At 45.6% G+C, this 16,612-nt stretch overlaps 3 protein-coding genes across 7 annotated transcripts; 1 reads left to right on the top strand and 2 right to left on the bottom strand.

Moving 5' to 3' along the window:
* Positions 1–2,011: 2,011 nt before the first annotated feature.
* Positions 2,012–9,602, top strand: si:ch211-1a19.3. Its single transcript, XM_017404368.3, has 5 exons — positions 2,012–2,412; positions 6,838–6,934; positions 8,190–8,343; positions 8,425–8,570; positions 9,294–9,602. Coding segments are annotated over exons 1-5 (726 nt in total). The 5' UTR covers positions 2,012–2,085; the 3' UTR covers positions 9,296–9,602.
* On the bottom strand, positions 9,576–12,152 carry LOC108228758 (cocaine- and amphetamine-regulated transcript protein). The gene is made up of 3 exons (XM_017404367.3): positions 10,984–12,152; positions 10,742–10,825; positions 9,576–10,420 (listed from the first exon to the last, which is right to left on the bottom strand). The coding sequence occupies exons 1-3, from the start codon at positions 11,113–11,115 to the stop codon at positions 10,313–10,315; spliced, it is 324 nt and encodes a 107-aa protein (XP_017259856.1). The 5' UTR covers positions 11,116–12,152; the 3' UTR covers positions 9,576–10,312.
* Positions 12,153–12,303: 151 nt separating this feature from the next.
* LOC108228757 (survival motor neuron protein) lies at positions 12,304–16,389 on the bottom strand. 5 transcript variants are annotated; one of them, XM_037981288.1, is made up of 9 exons: positions 16,294–16,389; positions 15,861–15,935; positions 15,450–15,554; positions 15,016–15,213; positions 14,352–14,480; positions 13,254–13,397; positions 12,765–12,912; positions 12,620–12,677; positions 12,304–12,540 (listed from the first exon to the last, which is right to left on the bottom strand). In XM_037981288.1, exons 1-8 carry the CDS (start codon positions 16,345–16,347, stop codon positions 12,625–12,627), a joined length of 906 nt encoding a protein of 301 aa, XP_037837216.1. In that variant the 5' UTR covers positions 16,348–16,389; the 3' UTR covers positions 12,304–12,540; positions 12,620–12,624. The 5 variants fall into 5 exon arrangements, with proteins under 5 accessions (XP_037837216.1, XP_037837213.1, XP_037837215.1 ...); XM_037981285.1 differs by having other exon boundaries at positions 15,417–15,554; positions 16,294–16,383; XM_037981287.1 differs by having other exon boundaries at positions 12,769–12,912; positions 15,417–15,554; positions 16,294–16,380.
* Positions 16,390–16,612: the final 223 nt, after the last annotated feature.

Below are 16,612 nucleotides of genomic sequence, written 5' to 3'. Positions count from 1 at the left end.
GCTGCAGGTGGGGCTCCTGGAGCTGTAAGTGGAGCTGCAGGTGGGGCTGCAGGTGGGGCTGCAGGTGGAGGTGCTGGAGGACTTCAGTCCAGGCTCCAGAACATGAGATCCTCCAGTCCAAAGTGACACCAAGAGCTCAAACATCCATCTTTAAGATCAGTTCTCCCAGCTTTGATTAAATATTGATGAACCAGTATTTTAATGTTTTATTAAAACTAAAGAAAGATCAGGTAAAAACAGACTAATTATCTCATTAGATTGTAAACATGTTTTCACAGCTGCAGCTTCGGAAACATTCAACAATGTTTTTTATTTAAAGGAGGGTTTATGTGTTGTTAGCCTTTTAGCTCGAGCTGCTAATGCTAACACTCCTATCCTTGTTATTTCCTGTTACCGTGCTACAGGTGACCTTTGACCTCACCTGAACGCACAGACAGAACTTCCTGTTTGAACAGAGGAAGCTTGAAGAGAAACACCAATAAAGTGTTTTTTATTTTCCAGGTTCTGGTCGGAAAGAGACAAGCTAACAAACGGCTTCCTGCTGCTCGCTGCAGCCGAGGTTCAGCTCGGACGTTTTTCAAACTCTCTGAACTTTTAGAATGAGTCTGCTTTGGCTGTCCTGAGGTACTTTAGCCTCACTTAACTCCTTTAAGCCGAAAGAAGCAAAGCACTAGCTAAAAGCTAGAAGTAGCATAATCACAAAAAACAGCAAAAAGTTAGCTAAAAATTTAATGTAGCAAAATGCTAGCTAAAACCTAAAAGTAGGAAAAGGTTGCTAGAATCTGGTGATAGCTAGTAGCTAAATATAGCACAACGCTGGCCAAAACCAGCAAACAAAGTAGGTAAAAGTAGCAAAAGGTTAGCTTAAAGCAAAACCTAGAAAAAGACTAGCTAGAAGAAGCAGAAAGGTAGCCAACGGCCAAAAGTAGCAAAACAAAAGCTAAAAGTGGCAAAATGTTAGCTAGAAAATAAAAGTAGACTAGCTACAGACTAAAAGTTGCAAAATGATAGCTAGGTGCTAAAACTAGCAAAAGGTAATGTAAAGGCTAAAAGTACCAAAAACAGCAAAAGGTGAGCTAAAAAATTAAAGAAACGAAACGCTAGCTGAAACCTAAACATTGCAAAAGATTTGATAAAATATCAAAATGCAAACTAGAAGCTAAAAGTAGCAAAATGGTAGGTACTGTTAGCAATGTTAGCAAGATGGTGCTGCTGAACAGACCACTTCCTCCAAAAGATAAAAAGGAGAAAAATGGAAACAGTTAATTGTTTCCATTCTGTGTTTATTTACATTTTTAACAATGTTTGTGTCGTTGAACACATCTTAGCTGTTGCTAAAGAATGTTGTGAACCCGTTCTCCGCAGGGAACCAAAATCCAAACTGAAGCTTTATTTGGACGCCAACAGAACCGTCCTGAGATATTTCGGCTGATTCTGGTCTCCACCCACGCTGGGTTAGGCAGGTGGAGCGAGCCGGAGGATTCGGGACTCCTGGAATTAATTAAAATATGTTTATAAAAGATGCAGTTTGGCCGTTTCCAGGAGAGCTTTCTGCTGAGCCAATCACGGCTCAGACAGACAGGCGAGTGGGCGTGGCTTTGTGTGGCCCCCGGGGCGTCTGTGTGTGTGTGTGTGGGGGGGGGGGGGGCGTGGCCTGTGGCCAGGCTTCTTCAGTTTTACGCGTTTCTGTTCGTCTCCGAGTTTCCTTTCAGCGAGTTTTCAGTTGGAGAGTTCATCCAAGTTCAAGGCTGAGTGGCTGAAAAACAGAGAAGCAGTGTTCTTCACACACACACACACACACACACACACACACACACACACACACACACACACACACAGCAAACTTTCCATGTGTGTTTAACTCTGATGTAACTGTCCTGTTGGTCTTTTCTGAACCTGACAACATTTAGGGAGGAAGAGGGTGAGGTTCTGGGTGGATGTGGGAGGGGTAGGGGAGGAAGGGGGTGGTGTCCCCCGTGACGGAGCTCCTCCCTGTTCCTCCCTGCCTCCTCTGAAGGGAAACTCCAGCTCATTTCAACCTGAGACTCTCTGAGAGCAGCTTCATCTTCTCCACCTCTGAGCATCATGGCCGCCGACTCCAAAAGCTCCGGCAAGGTGAAGAATGTGGTGATCGGGCTTCTGACCCTCTGGTCCATCATCGCCATCATCATCATCGTGGTGTGGGCCACGTCTCCAGACCTGAAGGGCTCAGCCCAGTGCCGTGCCGAGCTGAGGGACATCAGGGAGAAGATGGAGGGAGCCAAGGTGGTGCACCAAGAGGACAAGCTGGCCCTGGAGAAGCTGGTGCTGAAGGCCCGCGAGGAGAAGGACCGGCTGGAAGTGGAGAAGGTGCTCCTGCTGGGGCGCCTCAACATCACCAACCACACGCTGGAGGAGTGCCGGCAGGAGAACGTGAGTCCAATCCCAAACTTTCCGCTTCATCCCAGATCAGAGCAGGAAAAACTTCCCAGATTTGAGTCAGAATCTGGAGCCAAGACGGAAAAAGAGAAAGAATTCAGAGTATTCAGAAGGTCACGCTTATCCTCCTGAAAACACGACTGAGCTGCTCTGTTTTTCATTCCTCAACGGAACCAAGATAAGACTAAATTACTCCGTGTTTTCACGATTCACTCACATCTGTTAAAATCCGTCCAGCCAGAAGCAGATTTTTCTCTTCCCATCCAGAGTGACGGTTTTCTGCAGATTGTTATTTGTTTACAGTGAGAATGTTTTTTTCTCCAGTAAATAATTTATTCTTTTCGGTGAAGAATCCAGGGAACTAATTCAGCCCTGCAGGCGACAGGGCGATGGTGTTTTCACCCATGACCCAAACTACGACCCGACAGTCATCAAAACAACCAGGCAGTTTACAGAGTGTGACACGGGTCACACCAAGCAGAAACGAGCTCAAACTGAAACTAAAATCTTCGACAAAAACGGTGCAGAAAACATTTAAAACCTGACAAACCCTTAAGAAGTCACAACTAGTAACGGTTGGTAAGACTTTATCTGATTCAGCTGAGTTAAAAAAGGTCAAACTTGTTTAAATTGAACTATTTGAGTGTAAAAACTGGTGGTGGGGCTTTTACATTCATTTAAATTCAGAGAGATCTACAAGCTTTGCCCTCATCTGATGATCTCAGTCTGAAAGGTGGCCGGCGATATGCATTCCTCCAACAACTGCTGGGCCTTTAATTAACTTCCCATCATGCTCTGGTAAATTCAGGACGAAGTGGGCTGCTGTTAGTCGCGTTTTAAAATCTGAGCGGACCTCCTCCCTCCTGTTTCCATTCAGGGAGGACGTCAGCTTCCCTCCCATCAGGACACGCTTCCAGCTTCGGAAAAACTGCGTGTTCGCCTTTCTCCTTGTGGTTGTTCGTGACTCACCCCTCCTCTTCCTCACCTCTGCTCCGCTGCTCCCTCGCTCCCTTCCTTCGGCCTGACTTCTCCCCTCCTTCCTCTCCTCTCAGCCAGGATTTAGAAAGCGCTGAGCTCTGGAGACAGAAAGTATGCTCTGATCGTTTGAAGCTTGCATATCACCCGCCGCCTCGCGTGTGATGGGGACGACTCTCAGTTACTACCATCTGTTGAACTGACTGCCTTTGTTTAGTGGATTAGCCTCCTTGTTGACTTTTTCATGAGATATTTTGCTAACAGACCACAAACACTCGGTGCCAGGACTCTTTAGTGTGTAGAACAGCAACAAAAGGACAAAAACATTTAAATTAAACTTGTGTTTTTTAGCTCCTTGCAGCATTGTTTTAAACCTGGCAGCACAAATATCTGAAAAGGTAAAAGTAAATTTTTGTTTAAACACCTCTAAAGGTTTTAAATGAATAAAATAAATGTATAAAGAGTGGTGCTAAAACTAAGAGGTTATTTGAAAATCAATTCGGGTCGTCTCTGGAAGATTTGTAAAGTTTTGTTTAAGCGAGCAGATGCAGAAAACGGTGTGAAACCTCAGACTGTAGGTGGTTTCCTCTGACTCGGCAGGTTTAAGTTTCATTTTCACTGAAAGCGTAAATGTCTTCATAACAATTTAATTTCCTCGTAATATTTTTTTTTTTTACCTTTCAGAATAAAAGCACCCTGACTCCCTGCGTTGTTGCTGCTGTTTGAGTCTTCTGATGGAGGAGAAAGTTTAGGTTTAACACTTTATTTTTTAAAATATTAAAGATGTCATGAGGTGTAAACTAAAAACAGGCTGAATAGCTGCGTGAACGCATATCGCCCGCTGCCGTCTAGAGTTTTAGATTCACGTCATCCTGGAGTTTGAGCCATTTTGGTCCAATCTTCCTACCACACCAAACTTTAGCAGAATAGCTGTAAGACAGAGCATTTATGTGCTGGTTAAGGTCGGCTCGCGGTAGACGAACAGCCAGTGATTTCTGCAGGAAACAGAGGCAAAAAGCTTATCGCCCGCCTTTCCCCTTTCAGTGGCGGGCAATAAAGACCTAAGAGGACTGGTGAAGACACAACGAGGACCTGCACACCTGGGAGGAGATATCCTGAGGGGAGATGAGGAGCTTGTTGAACTGGTATCATGTTTTAAGTCACAGTAGTTCTGATCATCTGCTGAGACAAACAGGACATTTGTTCACATCAGGAAAGAACCAAAAACGTCTCTTTCCTGTCAGCTTCCTGTCTTCACGCTCAAGCATCAAATCCTTTAACTCCTTCAGGTCGTCTTCTGATTTCACTTTTATCAGACGCTCCGCTGCGCCGTCCGCCCCGAGGCATGCCGGGAAGGTACTTAACCCGTGACTGGTTTATCTGTCCTGCCTGTCCGGCCCTCTGTGAAATATTCAGGCTCTGTGTGATATTTGCAGCCGCTGTGAAAGGTGTGGAGGGACGTTCTGTCAGTGGCTGCACCTGAAAACCTCAGGCTGGCAGCGTCAGCAGAAAGAACCGCAGCTTCCTCCGCCTCACTTCCTGCAGAAAAGATCTGCACCCAAATACACACAGCGCAGAAACGTGCAGAACTCAGATCAGACACTGATCAATCAGCCAATCACAGAGCAGCAGCTCAGCGCATTAATGCACCTGCTGAAATAATAACCTTTATTTATTCCTCCAGGGTTAAACGTCACTGTACATTAAAGGATCGGTGATAGTTCAGCAGTTTGAACCTTTAGAGCTGCGTCAAGCTGGAGAGGAAGGTGAAGGTTTATGTTCAGATTCCTCCAACAAATCAGACACGAGAAAAGATAAAACTCCCTCCTTATTCAGAGCCATAGAGGCAGGAGGAGACATGACATCTGGATGGGTTCCTGCAGGTATGGGTGCAGATGATGCAGGAGAAGAAGCGTCAGGATCAGCAGATATTCGAGCCCTCACAGGAAGGTGGAGGAAACAGAAGAGGAGATAGTTCGGTCATACAGGATTAAACCAAAACTAAACGTGATAACGGTGGTTGGGAATCACCAGCAGAACATGAGAGGCAGGCCTGTTTGGGTTGGAGATAAGGAGCACATGAACTCAGGATGTAGAGTACAAACTTAACTTAAAGTTTTAAAAGCATTCTGATCCCCGATCCATTCTGGAAGGTCTGAACGAGGTTGTTAATCTGAGCGTTTCAGAAACTGCTGCTCTGCTGGGATTTACACACAACCATCTCCAGGGTCTACAGAGAACGGTCCAAAACAGAGAAGATGAAAACGTCTCGTTCATGTCGGAGGTTAGAGATGACAGAAAGAAGTCAGGAGCTTCAATAACCGCTCCTCCAACCAAGGTCTGCAGGACGCCATCTCTGAACGCTCAACAACCTCAGATGGGCCACAGCAGCTGGAGACCACACCGGGTTCCTCTCCTGTCAGCCAGGAACAGGAAACCGAGGCTGCAGTTCACTCAGGGTCATCAACAACCAGACAGTAAGATGAGTCTGGATTCACTGGAACCCGAACGCCTCCAGGCTCGGCAGAACTCAGCCCAGAACCTTCTGGGTGTGCCGGAACAGAAGTTTCAGATCAGGGACGTGTGGTGCTAATATGTCAGAGAGATGTTAGATCTTTACCACGGAGAACGGAGGCAGTTCTGAAAGAGGTCCAAATGGTACCAGCAGGGTGGACCTAATGAAGAGGCCAGTGAGTTTAGATGCTTTTAATTTTAGAAACTATCAGGAACTATAATCAGATTTATTGTCATTTTTGACCCAAAGCAGAATAAAAATGACTGAAGCCAACAATCTGTTTCACTGAACGTAGATCCTGGATTAAGCCGGGATTTGTTAGGTCATCCTGACCTAATCTATCCAGCTCCCGGAGACTCAGTCTGAGCGGGCGAGCCGCCGCAGCTAAGCTGGATGTGCTGTGGTGCTAGCTGAGAGTCGGAGTGTTCCTGTTTCCCTTTAGGAACCGATCCAACTTTAACCGCTGCGCTCAATGAAAGGAATGTTCTGATGGAAAACCCTCAAAACAGTCGGCTTTTTATTTATTTTTTTATAAAGTTACAAGCTTTACGCACAAAACGAAGTTTTTAAAAACCTCACAACTCACATTCAATCAACTATATCAGCGAAAGGCGTCGTCTGTTAGTAAAATATCTCATGAATCTGTCAGAAAGACTCCTGCAGAACCCTGTAGCACAAAAATCACTGTTCTCTTTGAAATCTGCTTCAGCTGCTTTTAGCTCCAGTTTAGCTGCTTTTAGCTTGTAGCTCATTTTATCCTAATTTCCTGTTGTGTGTATTTAGCTTTTAGCTGCAGCTGAGCTCATTTTTTAGCCGGTTTTGCTGCATTTAGCTTCCCAGCAGCCTTCAGCTGTTTTCCCAGGAAGCAGCCGAAGCTGTGTTTTTCCTTCCGGCTCTCAGTGACGGGGCGTGTTTGTTTCGTCCTGCAGGCCGTCCTGAACGGGAACATCAGCGTCCTGCAGGAGGAGGTGCAGCAGCTGCAGCAAAGGGAGGCCAACCTCACCCGGCAGCTTGGCCTGCAGGAAGGTAAACGCCGTCGTATAAACTCCATCACCGCCATGAAAGGACCGAGCTGCCGCTGGTATTCTTAGCTGCGCTCCCTCCCTCCCTCGTTACCATGACGACCCGTGAGTCAGAGTAAACAAAAACACACCGCTGGATGGTGTGTGTGGAGCAGGGAGATCCTTCTGTGATGATGTAATCAGACCGAAATATAAACGCAGAAACAGTCGGATCTGTGAGAGAGAAGCAGAAAGGAATAAACTCAGCTGAACCCTCGGTTTGAGTTTCCCACTGAGGGACGCTGAGAGGACGAGGACAGGAGACAAGTCCGGTTTGAGACCTCAAGGTCTCATTGTGGTTCAGACTGGACTGATCTCAGGTCTGTCCCCGCAGGACTGATCTCAGGTTCGTCCCTGCAGGACTGATCTCAGGTCTGTCCCTGCAAGACCCAATCAGGACTGATCTCAGGTTCGTCCCTGCAGGACTGATCTCAGGTCTGTCCCCGCAGGACTGATCTCAGGTCTGTCCCTGCAAGACCCAATCAGGACTGATCTCAGGTTCGTCCCTGCAGGACTGATCTCAGGTCTGTCCCTGCAGGACTGATCTCAGGTCTGTCCCTGCAGGACCGATCTTAGGTCCGTCCCTGCAGGACCGATCTCAGGGTCCGTCCCTGCAGGACCCAATCAGGACTGATCTCAGGTCCGTCCCTGCAGGACCGATCTCAGGGTCCGTCCCTGCAGAACGGTCAGGACTGAAACGTGGGTTTCCCTGTGATGAGGTCAGCATCAGTGTTGTGCTAACAGCTCAGAGGGAGCGGCCTCACACCGCCGTGTCACATGTCACAGACTCCCAACCTTGACTTTCATGTCTCTGACGCACGTCTTCGTCTTCATCGTTTTTATCTTCTCCTTCACGTCAGGCTGAAAACAAAACGATCAAAACAACGTAACTTCAGAGGAACAAATAGCTGCTTAATGAAACGCCCTAACAGGACAAAACGTCCAGCTGTAGGCCATTTTACTTTGGAATAAAACGTCCTAAAAGTTAGAAAACGAGTTATGCCGAGTTAGAAAAAAACAAACAAAACCAGAGAAATGCTTCTCTGCATGTCGTTCAAAGAGCTATCTGTGACAGGTAAGATGTGTCCTGCTCGTAACCTTTCTACAGATCCACATTTTGAGAAAACCCTCAGTGTTTCTGAGCACAGCTGTGAGGTCAGAGGTTGTCCCACCAGAAGACCTTCAGGTCTGCTGCTGAGGAGTCTTTTCTGTGTCCACAGAGCAAATCGAGGCCCTGCACCAGAACCTGACCCAGGCCGACCATCAGACTGAGTCCTGCCTGAACCTGAAGGCATCAGCTGACAGTCAGATGATGGCCGCTCAGAGTCAGACCAAAGCCTGCGAGTCCAACCGGCAGTACCTGCAGAAACAACTGTGAGTCCACGCTGAGCCTCCGCCGCAGGACTTCAGCGCCACTTCGTGTCACTGATCCTGTCTGTGTTTGGGGTCCAACAGTCAGAAGTGCAAAGATGCTGAATCTGAAGCTCCTGAGCGGAAGCAGCAGGTGGACTCCTCCTCTCCTCCCAAAGACGCCGCCACTCCCCTCGCTGGTATTCCTGCGCTGACGGTGCTGCTCTGTGGCGCTCTGCATCTGCTAACCTGTGAGTCCCCGGGGGGGGGGGAACGCCTCAGAAAATTGGCCGCACATGATGTGAAACCAGCAGAACTCTCAAACGTCCCGCTGCCAGTGAACGCATCGCTGCAAGCAAAACAGTGATTACCAGTTAAACTCAACTTTATTCAAATTTCACTTTTAAAACACAAAAAAACAGACAAACGTCAGTTTAGGAGTGCTCCTGGTGTTAAAGTAAATAACATTTTTCCTGCAGGTAAACTAATAACAAACAGAGCTCAGTGTAGAAGAGTCAGAGCGCCACCTGCTGCTCATTGTGCAAAAGACAGACGATGGAAAATACAGATAAATCATCAGTTTATTCACCCTGCTCAGCTTTTGATTAAAACTGAATTAAAAGCTGTGACATAAAATCTAAGTTTTAGACATTTTGCAGCTAAAGCCAAGAAATCTGTTGAAATGAGGTTGATTTTATTAAAAGTTATCCATTAAAATAGTTAAAAAATTACAAAATAGCACACATTTTCACTTCATGGTTTTCCGTTTTATATTTTAAAAGTGTGAGCAGATATAAAATAATAATTTTGGACTGAACAATGTGCTGTCACGTTCAGAAACGAGGACAGAAACAGAGATAATAATAATAACTGATTTTTGCACACAGCTGTCTGTTGTACGTGTTGTGGTACAAATACTTTTTTTGAGTGGATTTTCTCTTGTGTGGACCTGAACATCTCTGTGTTGCGTTCAGGAGCTCGAGGGGACGGTCGGTCAAACCGACAGCTGGCGCTGAGGTCCAGGAGGGGGCGGAGCCTGGGCCAACAGGAAGACTGCTGTACACACTTCCTGTCTGCAGAACAAACAGGAGACAAACAGACTTTTCGCTTTTAACTTCACCGCCGAGGCGTTCGATGACTGTCGGACTTTTGGAACTTCGCTGCAGCTGATCCACGTGGTTTTTATTTTATTTTTTTAAAATCTTTTTAAGCTGTACTCAGACTCCATGTGTGTGAATGGATTTATTCTGCTGTAACTCCTGTTGTTAAACACAACGATCACAGTTTGAAGCTTTTTTTTTTTTTCACCGCAGAACGACGACTTTAGAAGCTTTTAATAAATTCTGTCTGACGCTGGGTTGAAGGGTTGTGGGGGTGGGGGGCTCAGGGTGGGATGTATTCATTTGAATAATAAACCTGAGCAGTTTCTATGACATTCTTGGTCCAGTTCTGTCGCAGTAACCAAACCAAACTTCTGGTTTCACTCCTCAGGTTAACGGATAATTTTTATTTTTGGAACCAGAGTCTGAGCAGTAGGAGTGTGAGGCTTTAAGCCCCGCCCATCCATTCATAACTAAATATTCAATCAGCAGCAACATTAGAGCTACAGAAATCAACAAACGTCAACATCTGAGGTGTCTTTGAAAGTTTAATTAGGGCCATGTTCTGTTTGTTTACGTGGAAGGGGGCGGGGCTTAAATCACTGAGCCAGCCTAAAGGGAACTTCTGGATATTTAAGGTCTGCTGGTCCCCCAGATGTTCAGTCCTGCTGGTTCTAATCTTCATGTTTTTAATAAACCATCCAGGCTGCAGCAGCAGGAATATTTTATTTTAACCTCAGTTTTTTAAACTCAAACAAGTCGATCTCTTTAGTTTACCGGCCTAAAACAACCTGATCATTTCTCCCAACAACAAAAACAAACCCACACAGAAGGTTTTCTAAAAGTATATATATATTTTTGCATATGACCCACAAGAGATTTATGTTGGAGCTTTATACACATTTAAGGACGCTGAAGTTACAGACGTTCCCTCTGGGGCATCCGCACAGCTTCCCGATCCTGGAGCCCTTACGGACCGCACACTGCTCCCCTGCGTCGCACTGACACACACACACACACACACACACACTTAGACATATCACATATTTAAGCTTTGTGAAGTTTAAAACTTTTGCGCTTCATAGAACAGATCTGAAAAGCACTCTGCTGTTTGAACTTTAGATTCTTTAAAACGTTTTCTCCAAACTTGAAGATCTGGAAACCCTAAAGATCAACCTGAGGAGCAGAGGAACCCTGACCTGAAACACCTCTGACCTCACCGGTCCAAACCTAAACCAAGAAAATATCGTGTTCGTTTCGGATTATTTGGTGCTCCTGGTGGAGGAGCGGTGTTTGAGGTGAGAGCAGGAGGATGTTCTTACAGGAGGAAGCCAGCCGAGCTTCTTCTCCGACGACGGCAGCTGTTTGTTCTTCAGCTTCTCCAGAACTTCCTGCAGGGCTTCGATCTGAGGGGCGAACAGAGACGACGTCAGCCGGGAAAACTAACAGGTCCAATAATTCCACGGGCCTTTGAACATTACGTGAGGAGGTGAACACAGAAGAGAGACTATAAAAGTTACAGATTATAAAAAAGGTTCTGATCAATAATCAGCCTCTGACTCACCAGCTCCTTCTCCTCCTCGTTCTTTATGACGCCGTATTCGGGCGATCGCTCCTCTATCAGATTGTCGCAGCTCCCCAACGCCACCAGCAGCCAGCAAGAGGCGCTGAGCAGCAGCATCCTGCCTCGGACCATGGTGCTGACGGACTCGGTACGGGATTGACGGGTGCTGAGGAGCCTGAAGAAAGCCGAGCGCCGGTCCTCTGTCCTGCCGGCTGGACTCTGGACGGTTTATAGCGCTCGACGGCGGCTCTGAGGTCACTCGGACAATATTTACTAAAAAGCCAAGGCAATCAGGCAGCTGACCTCTGAGGTCGGACCTCTGCTCTGTCAAACAGGACGTGACGGAGCAGGTTTCACCTTGTGAGGTGGAACATCTGAGCCCAGCAGTTTCATTACAGACAAAATCTAACAAGCAGCTGAAACCAGCTGGGTCCATGTCCCAGAAATGTAATTTTTAACCAAATTTAGGAAGTAAAGATTTAACAGTTTTTATCTTTATATTAACTTCCTATAGATGAAAACTAAAGACAGACTTTCTGAAGTCAACTTTTGAGTTAAGTCTGTGTTTTGAGAGTTCTCATGTTTGCGGCAGCAGGGGCGTGGAGCAGACCCTTGACACAAAAGCCCCGCCCACAACCCTTCCACCTCGCTGACGGGCTGTCAATCACAGCGTAATCCAACTAACTGAAGCTAAACGTTTACCAAACTGCACTTAAACCTAAAGCAGCAAGGCAGAAACCATGTAAATTAACAGAAACATCTGTTCTTTTATAAGTAAGGAGAGTTTGTTCATTTATAAGGAGGGGGCGGGGCTTAAAAGCTGACCTGAAGCCAGCCACAAGGGGGCGCTCTTCCTTTGTGTGTCCTGTCTCTGGTTCTAATATGTCTCAATGGGTCAGCAGGTGGTATAAAGCCCATCTCTTTGTTCTGCTTACATCAGTTAGCGTCCCAACATTCATTGCAGGAGTGGTTTCCAGTCCGGGTTCTCCATCCTGCAGGTTCTAAAGGTTTCTCTGCTGCACACCAGGCTCCTGGAGGACCTGCTGAGGAGGTAATCAGGTGTGCTGGACTGAACGTCACTGAACACTTCAAGGGTTTGTTTTAGGAAAACGTCCCTCTGGGGGCGCAGCCCGACAGGAAGCGCGGCGGCTCCTCGGGGTCTCTGCGTGTCACCGTTTACGTCAAAGCACACGGAGCTTTAATAGCCGACAGATGGAGGCAACGAGGGTCAGAGCCGAGCAGCCGGGCTTCACATTAAAGCTCCGAAACACAGCAGATCTCACAGATGTTGATTAGTTCATGAAGACGAATTATCAGAGGAAAGTTTCCACCTTTTCTTTTTATTCTCAAATGACTTTGTTCTCTGAAAACGTTCATTTGAGTTTCAGTCCCAGCAGCCGCCATGACTGAGAGCAACCAAACCTTCCGAACACAAAACTCTCCTGCAGAGTTTCATCAGGTCAACATTTAAACTAATAAACCATTTAAAAATAATAAAAAACAAAATAAAACTCATTCCAAATGAAAGGAAAGTGTCCCGGCTGCATCCCTTGGTCTCTGCAGCAGAAAGGAAAGCAGAGCGGGTCATTAACTCGTGATTTTACTGATGAAGCTGTGACTCGTTAACGGAGTTCACCTGGGTCAGACGGGTTTTCCACCTAGTCTTTGGAGGGCGACCTGAACTGCTGCCGGGTCTGAAACACGAAAACAGAAACCCGTTCAAGGAGAGTTTAAAACGGTTTCACACCTGATTTTCACCTGGACAGGTTTGGGTTTCTAACCGACCATGAAGCTGCCGGTGAGGAAGCCGCACAGGTACCACAGCATCAGCATGTTGGAGACGGAGCCGTCGTCCGGAGAACCGTCAGCATGGCCGCCACAGAACGCCCAGGAGGGAGGAGGAGGAGGGAGGAAGAAAGATGAAGGTCCCTGAAATAACAACAACAAACTCAGTAATGGTTCTTCTGCTCCACATTCTCAAGGACAACCAGTGAAGTTGTTTAAAAACACATTTAAGCTGATAATAATCTGAAACAGGCCACCAGCCTCCGCGTCTGAATGAGCTGCGTTCAATAACCGTTTTTAGAAATGTTCAGCTTTCTACTCGAGTACTTCACGGATAATTTGGTAAAACTTGAATAAAAACCTGCTTCTTACAGACATAAGTGTTGTTAATACAGACGTTTGAACGACATTAAAGTGTATTTTGCAGCACTTCCTGTTTGATAAAGGTGTTAAAATGATTTGGGGAACATGTGAGTCAGATTTACCGCCGAGCCCATCTGACGAGGAGGAGGAGGAAATGGAGGAAAAGGAGGGACGCTGTTATTGGTTGGTTCGTCTTTCTGCTGGTTTCCTCCTTTTTCATTGGCTTCCTCCTCCATTTTGTTCTGGCTCCCCGGTCTTTCTTTCATCTGCAGAAAACGAACAATGCGCTCATATTTGGCAACAGAGCTGCAGAGTGTTCAAGTACCTGAAAGAATAAAATGATTACTTTGTTTTTAAAGGTTCAGTTTCTCCCAATAAAGTCATAGATTAAAGGAGTTAATCTCATCTAAGAAACAAAAACAACTCAACTCACAAAAATAGGACAAAAAGAGCCATTTATATGCAAATAAAATTTTCTAAAAGCTTTAAAACGGATGAGCCGAAAAGTCACATGAGTGTGGGAGCAATCTGTAATATTTGAACATAAAAGAAATGAATAAAAAACACTAGTCGGAGAGTCGTTCAGATGCTTCAAAACTCTGCAACTCGGACGCATCTTCTGATTATTTCCTTCATCGGAGGTCCTGCTTCTCCTCTCCGTGTTGTTGTAGCTCTCAGCTCCATTCTCTGAGACAGATCGACTGTTACTGTTCACGCTGTTGCTCTCAGAACACTCAAGGTAAACGTCCGTCCAGATCAGAGGTGCTGGGTCCAGGAGGGGGGAACCTAGACCTCCCCGAGGTGTTCCCAGCCCAGAGAGGACGTTACTGTGGGTTCTGAGTCTGTCCCGGGATCTCCTCCCAGGAGGGATCCTGGATCTTCTGATGAAGAGCAGCTCCACCTCCTTCTCCGAGGCTGAGCCCGGCCGCCGTACTGTGGACGCCCGTTTCACCTGCTTGGATCCAGGATCCTGAGCCACGCCCCCTGACCACAGGTGAGGGCTGGAACGTAGTCTCCCGTCACTCAGAAACAACACTCCCAGATTTCTCCGCTTGAGACAAAGGCAAACATCAGGACAAATGTCTTTGTCTCAGGGACCTCAGGACTCCATCAAATATCTGTCAGAGTCGTTTTTATAGACTTTGTCTTTTCAAACACCTGAACCTGATTTACGATTTAAAACGAAGAAGATTTTTACGTCATTACTGACGAAGACCAACCGTGGAGGATTTCTGATCATTTCTCCACGCTGACCTCCTCTCTCCTCCCTGTTCTACCTGGTTCTCCCCCCTCCTCTGCCTCCTCCAGTCAGCGTTACCGCTGGACGGACCGGACCTCCAGCTGCTGCCCTACAGAACCGACACAGGCCATGTTTCTTCCTGACATACGTTTATAAACTCACACAGCTCAGCCTTGAGTCTGAGGATTCGATGCCATCTATTTACTGAATAAACCAGAAGAAATATAGGTTATTTTTAAAAACTTAATCAATATTAGTCTGTTCCTGTCTGAAGGGACAGTTTTTATCTTCACGTAGCAGTAAACCAGAACAGATGCTGGCAGCATGGACTTGTGGAAATCATTAAAACAGAAAAAAAAATCAACTGTGTGTGAAGCTGCTGATCTCCTGAATTCATAAAAACAGTTAAATGCAGGAAGTGAAATAAATCTAACTGTTTAAAACTTAAAACTAACAGCACCACTGATGTTTCCAGATATTAGATTCGATAGACATTTACAAACTGATAAAAAGTTTTACTTTAATAACAATAAAACAGATTTAATTCTGTGTGATGCACTTTAACGTGACTTAAACAGAAGAGGAAATTAAAATCCATTCAGTACGTTGATTTCCATCATCATGAGCGACCTCCGTGTCTTTACCTTGGTGGCGGCAGCGGTTCTGCTCGGGCCGTGGAGCTCGTTGGGGCTCAGAAGACCGCTAACGTCCAGCTCTTCCTCGTTGTTGTAGTCGTCGTAGCGAACGCGGCAGCGCTGACCTTTGACCCACAGAACTTCGGCGGGGTAAACCAAGCCGTCCTCTGAGTACACGGCCCGACACCGAGAGCCGGGCTTCCAGTCCTGAAACACAAAGAAACGTGTTTTAATAAGCGTTAATTTAACTTAAATCATCATTTATAAGAAAATACTAATGATCTGCACGAGATTTTGTGAAGTTAGCAACAAGAACATTGTGGTGAATATCTTTTAACTGGTTCGAAACAAATAAGAGCAATTAAAAAAACAATTAAAGAACAGATAAATAATTAAGAAGCTAAGTAAACCTGAACGAAACGGAAGACCGTTGTCTCCTTGACCTCGGTGCCGGAGGTGTCCTCCGCAGGTGGACAGGTCGTCCATCTGTCCTCGTCCTCCAGCTTCAGTTTGTCTTTTGTCTCGTCAGTCATTTCAGGCTCGACGTCCTGCACAGATAATAAAAAAACAGTAAGAATTCATCTTTTATACATTTATACATGTCGCTGATTTAAACCTGAAAACCTTAGATCCGTTGGGCTTGAAGCTAATTTGTGAAATAAATTACTCAGCATGTTTTAAACTGTAAAACTAATGAATTAAAGCCGCTAAAACAGTGAAAACAGCAGATTAGGTTTTTATCTTCCAACTGTTCAGAATTATTTTATGTTTTTTACAGTTTCAGGTCTTCAGATTTAAAACAAAGAACTCTATCCTTACAGAACAACATTTATGTAAAATAAAATGACCCGAACCAGGGATATTTCCGCGGTTGCAGATGTTTCTTCCGTCTCCGTTTGAACCGCAGCCTCCTCCGGGACACAATCCTCCTGCCGACAGAAAACATGAGAACCCTACCGGTTAAAAACCGACTTAAAAAACAAGCTAAAATCACATTAAAGCACAAATTAACCGAGTAACGACCGGCCAGATAGTTTATTTATTTATTTTTTTACACCGTTTAACTACATGCTAGCTCTTTAGCTAACACCGCGCGGTTCGCTAATATCCGTTAAAATTCCAACGTTTCGTCGGTTTCCATTTCCTCCGCGAGCACAGATTCACAAAATTAAAAGCGTAACCTGTTCCCCGGTTCCACGAAGAACATGATTTTCCGTCATGGCGGCAATCAGTCACAGAAACAACCATGTCACGCAAGGCTTTACCGAGCACACCTGTAAAGCTAACCTGATTTAAAGACGGCCTTCTTCCGGTCAGGCAGTTCAAAACAAAACCGCGCATTTTTCGTTTTCTTCTTCTTCTTCTTCTTCTTCTTCTTCTTCTTCTTGGTTTTATGGCGGTTGCAAACAACTTATAGGTGCATTACCGCCACCTACTGGTATGGAGTGTGGATCAGGACGCAACTTAAAAAAAAAAAAAACCTAAATCCTCTCTATCAATTTAGATTCCTTAAGAAAGTTTATTAAATAACGTATTCAGATGAAGATGAATATCCCAAAATATCTGGTATTTTTAACTGTAATTTGTTCTTTAGAAGTCTATATTT

This window comes from Kryptolebias marmoratus, linkage group LG18, assembly GCF_001649575.2.
Source record: "Kryptolebias marmoratus isolate JLee-2015 linkage group LG18, ASM164957v2, whole genome shotgun sequence".
In the NCBI taxonomy this organism is placed as follows: domain Eukaryota; kingdom Metazoa; phylum Chordata; class Actinopteri; order Cyprinodontiformes; family Rivulidae; genus Kryptolebias; species Kryptolebias marmoratus.
This window is presented reverse-complemented; position numbering and strand designations above follow the sequence as displayed.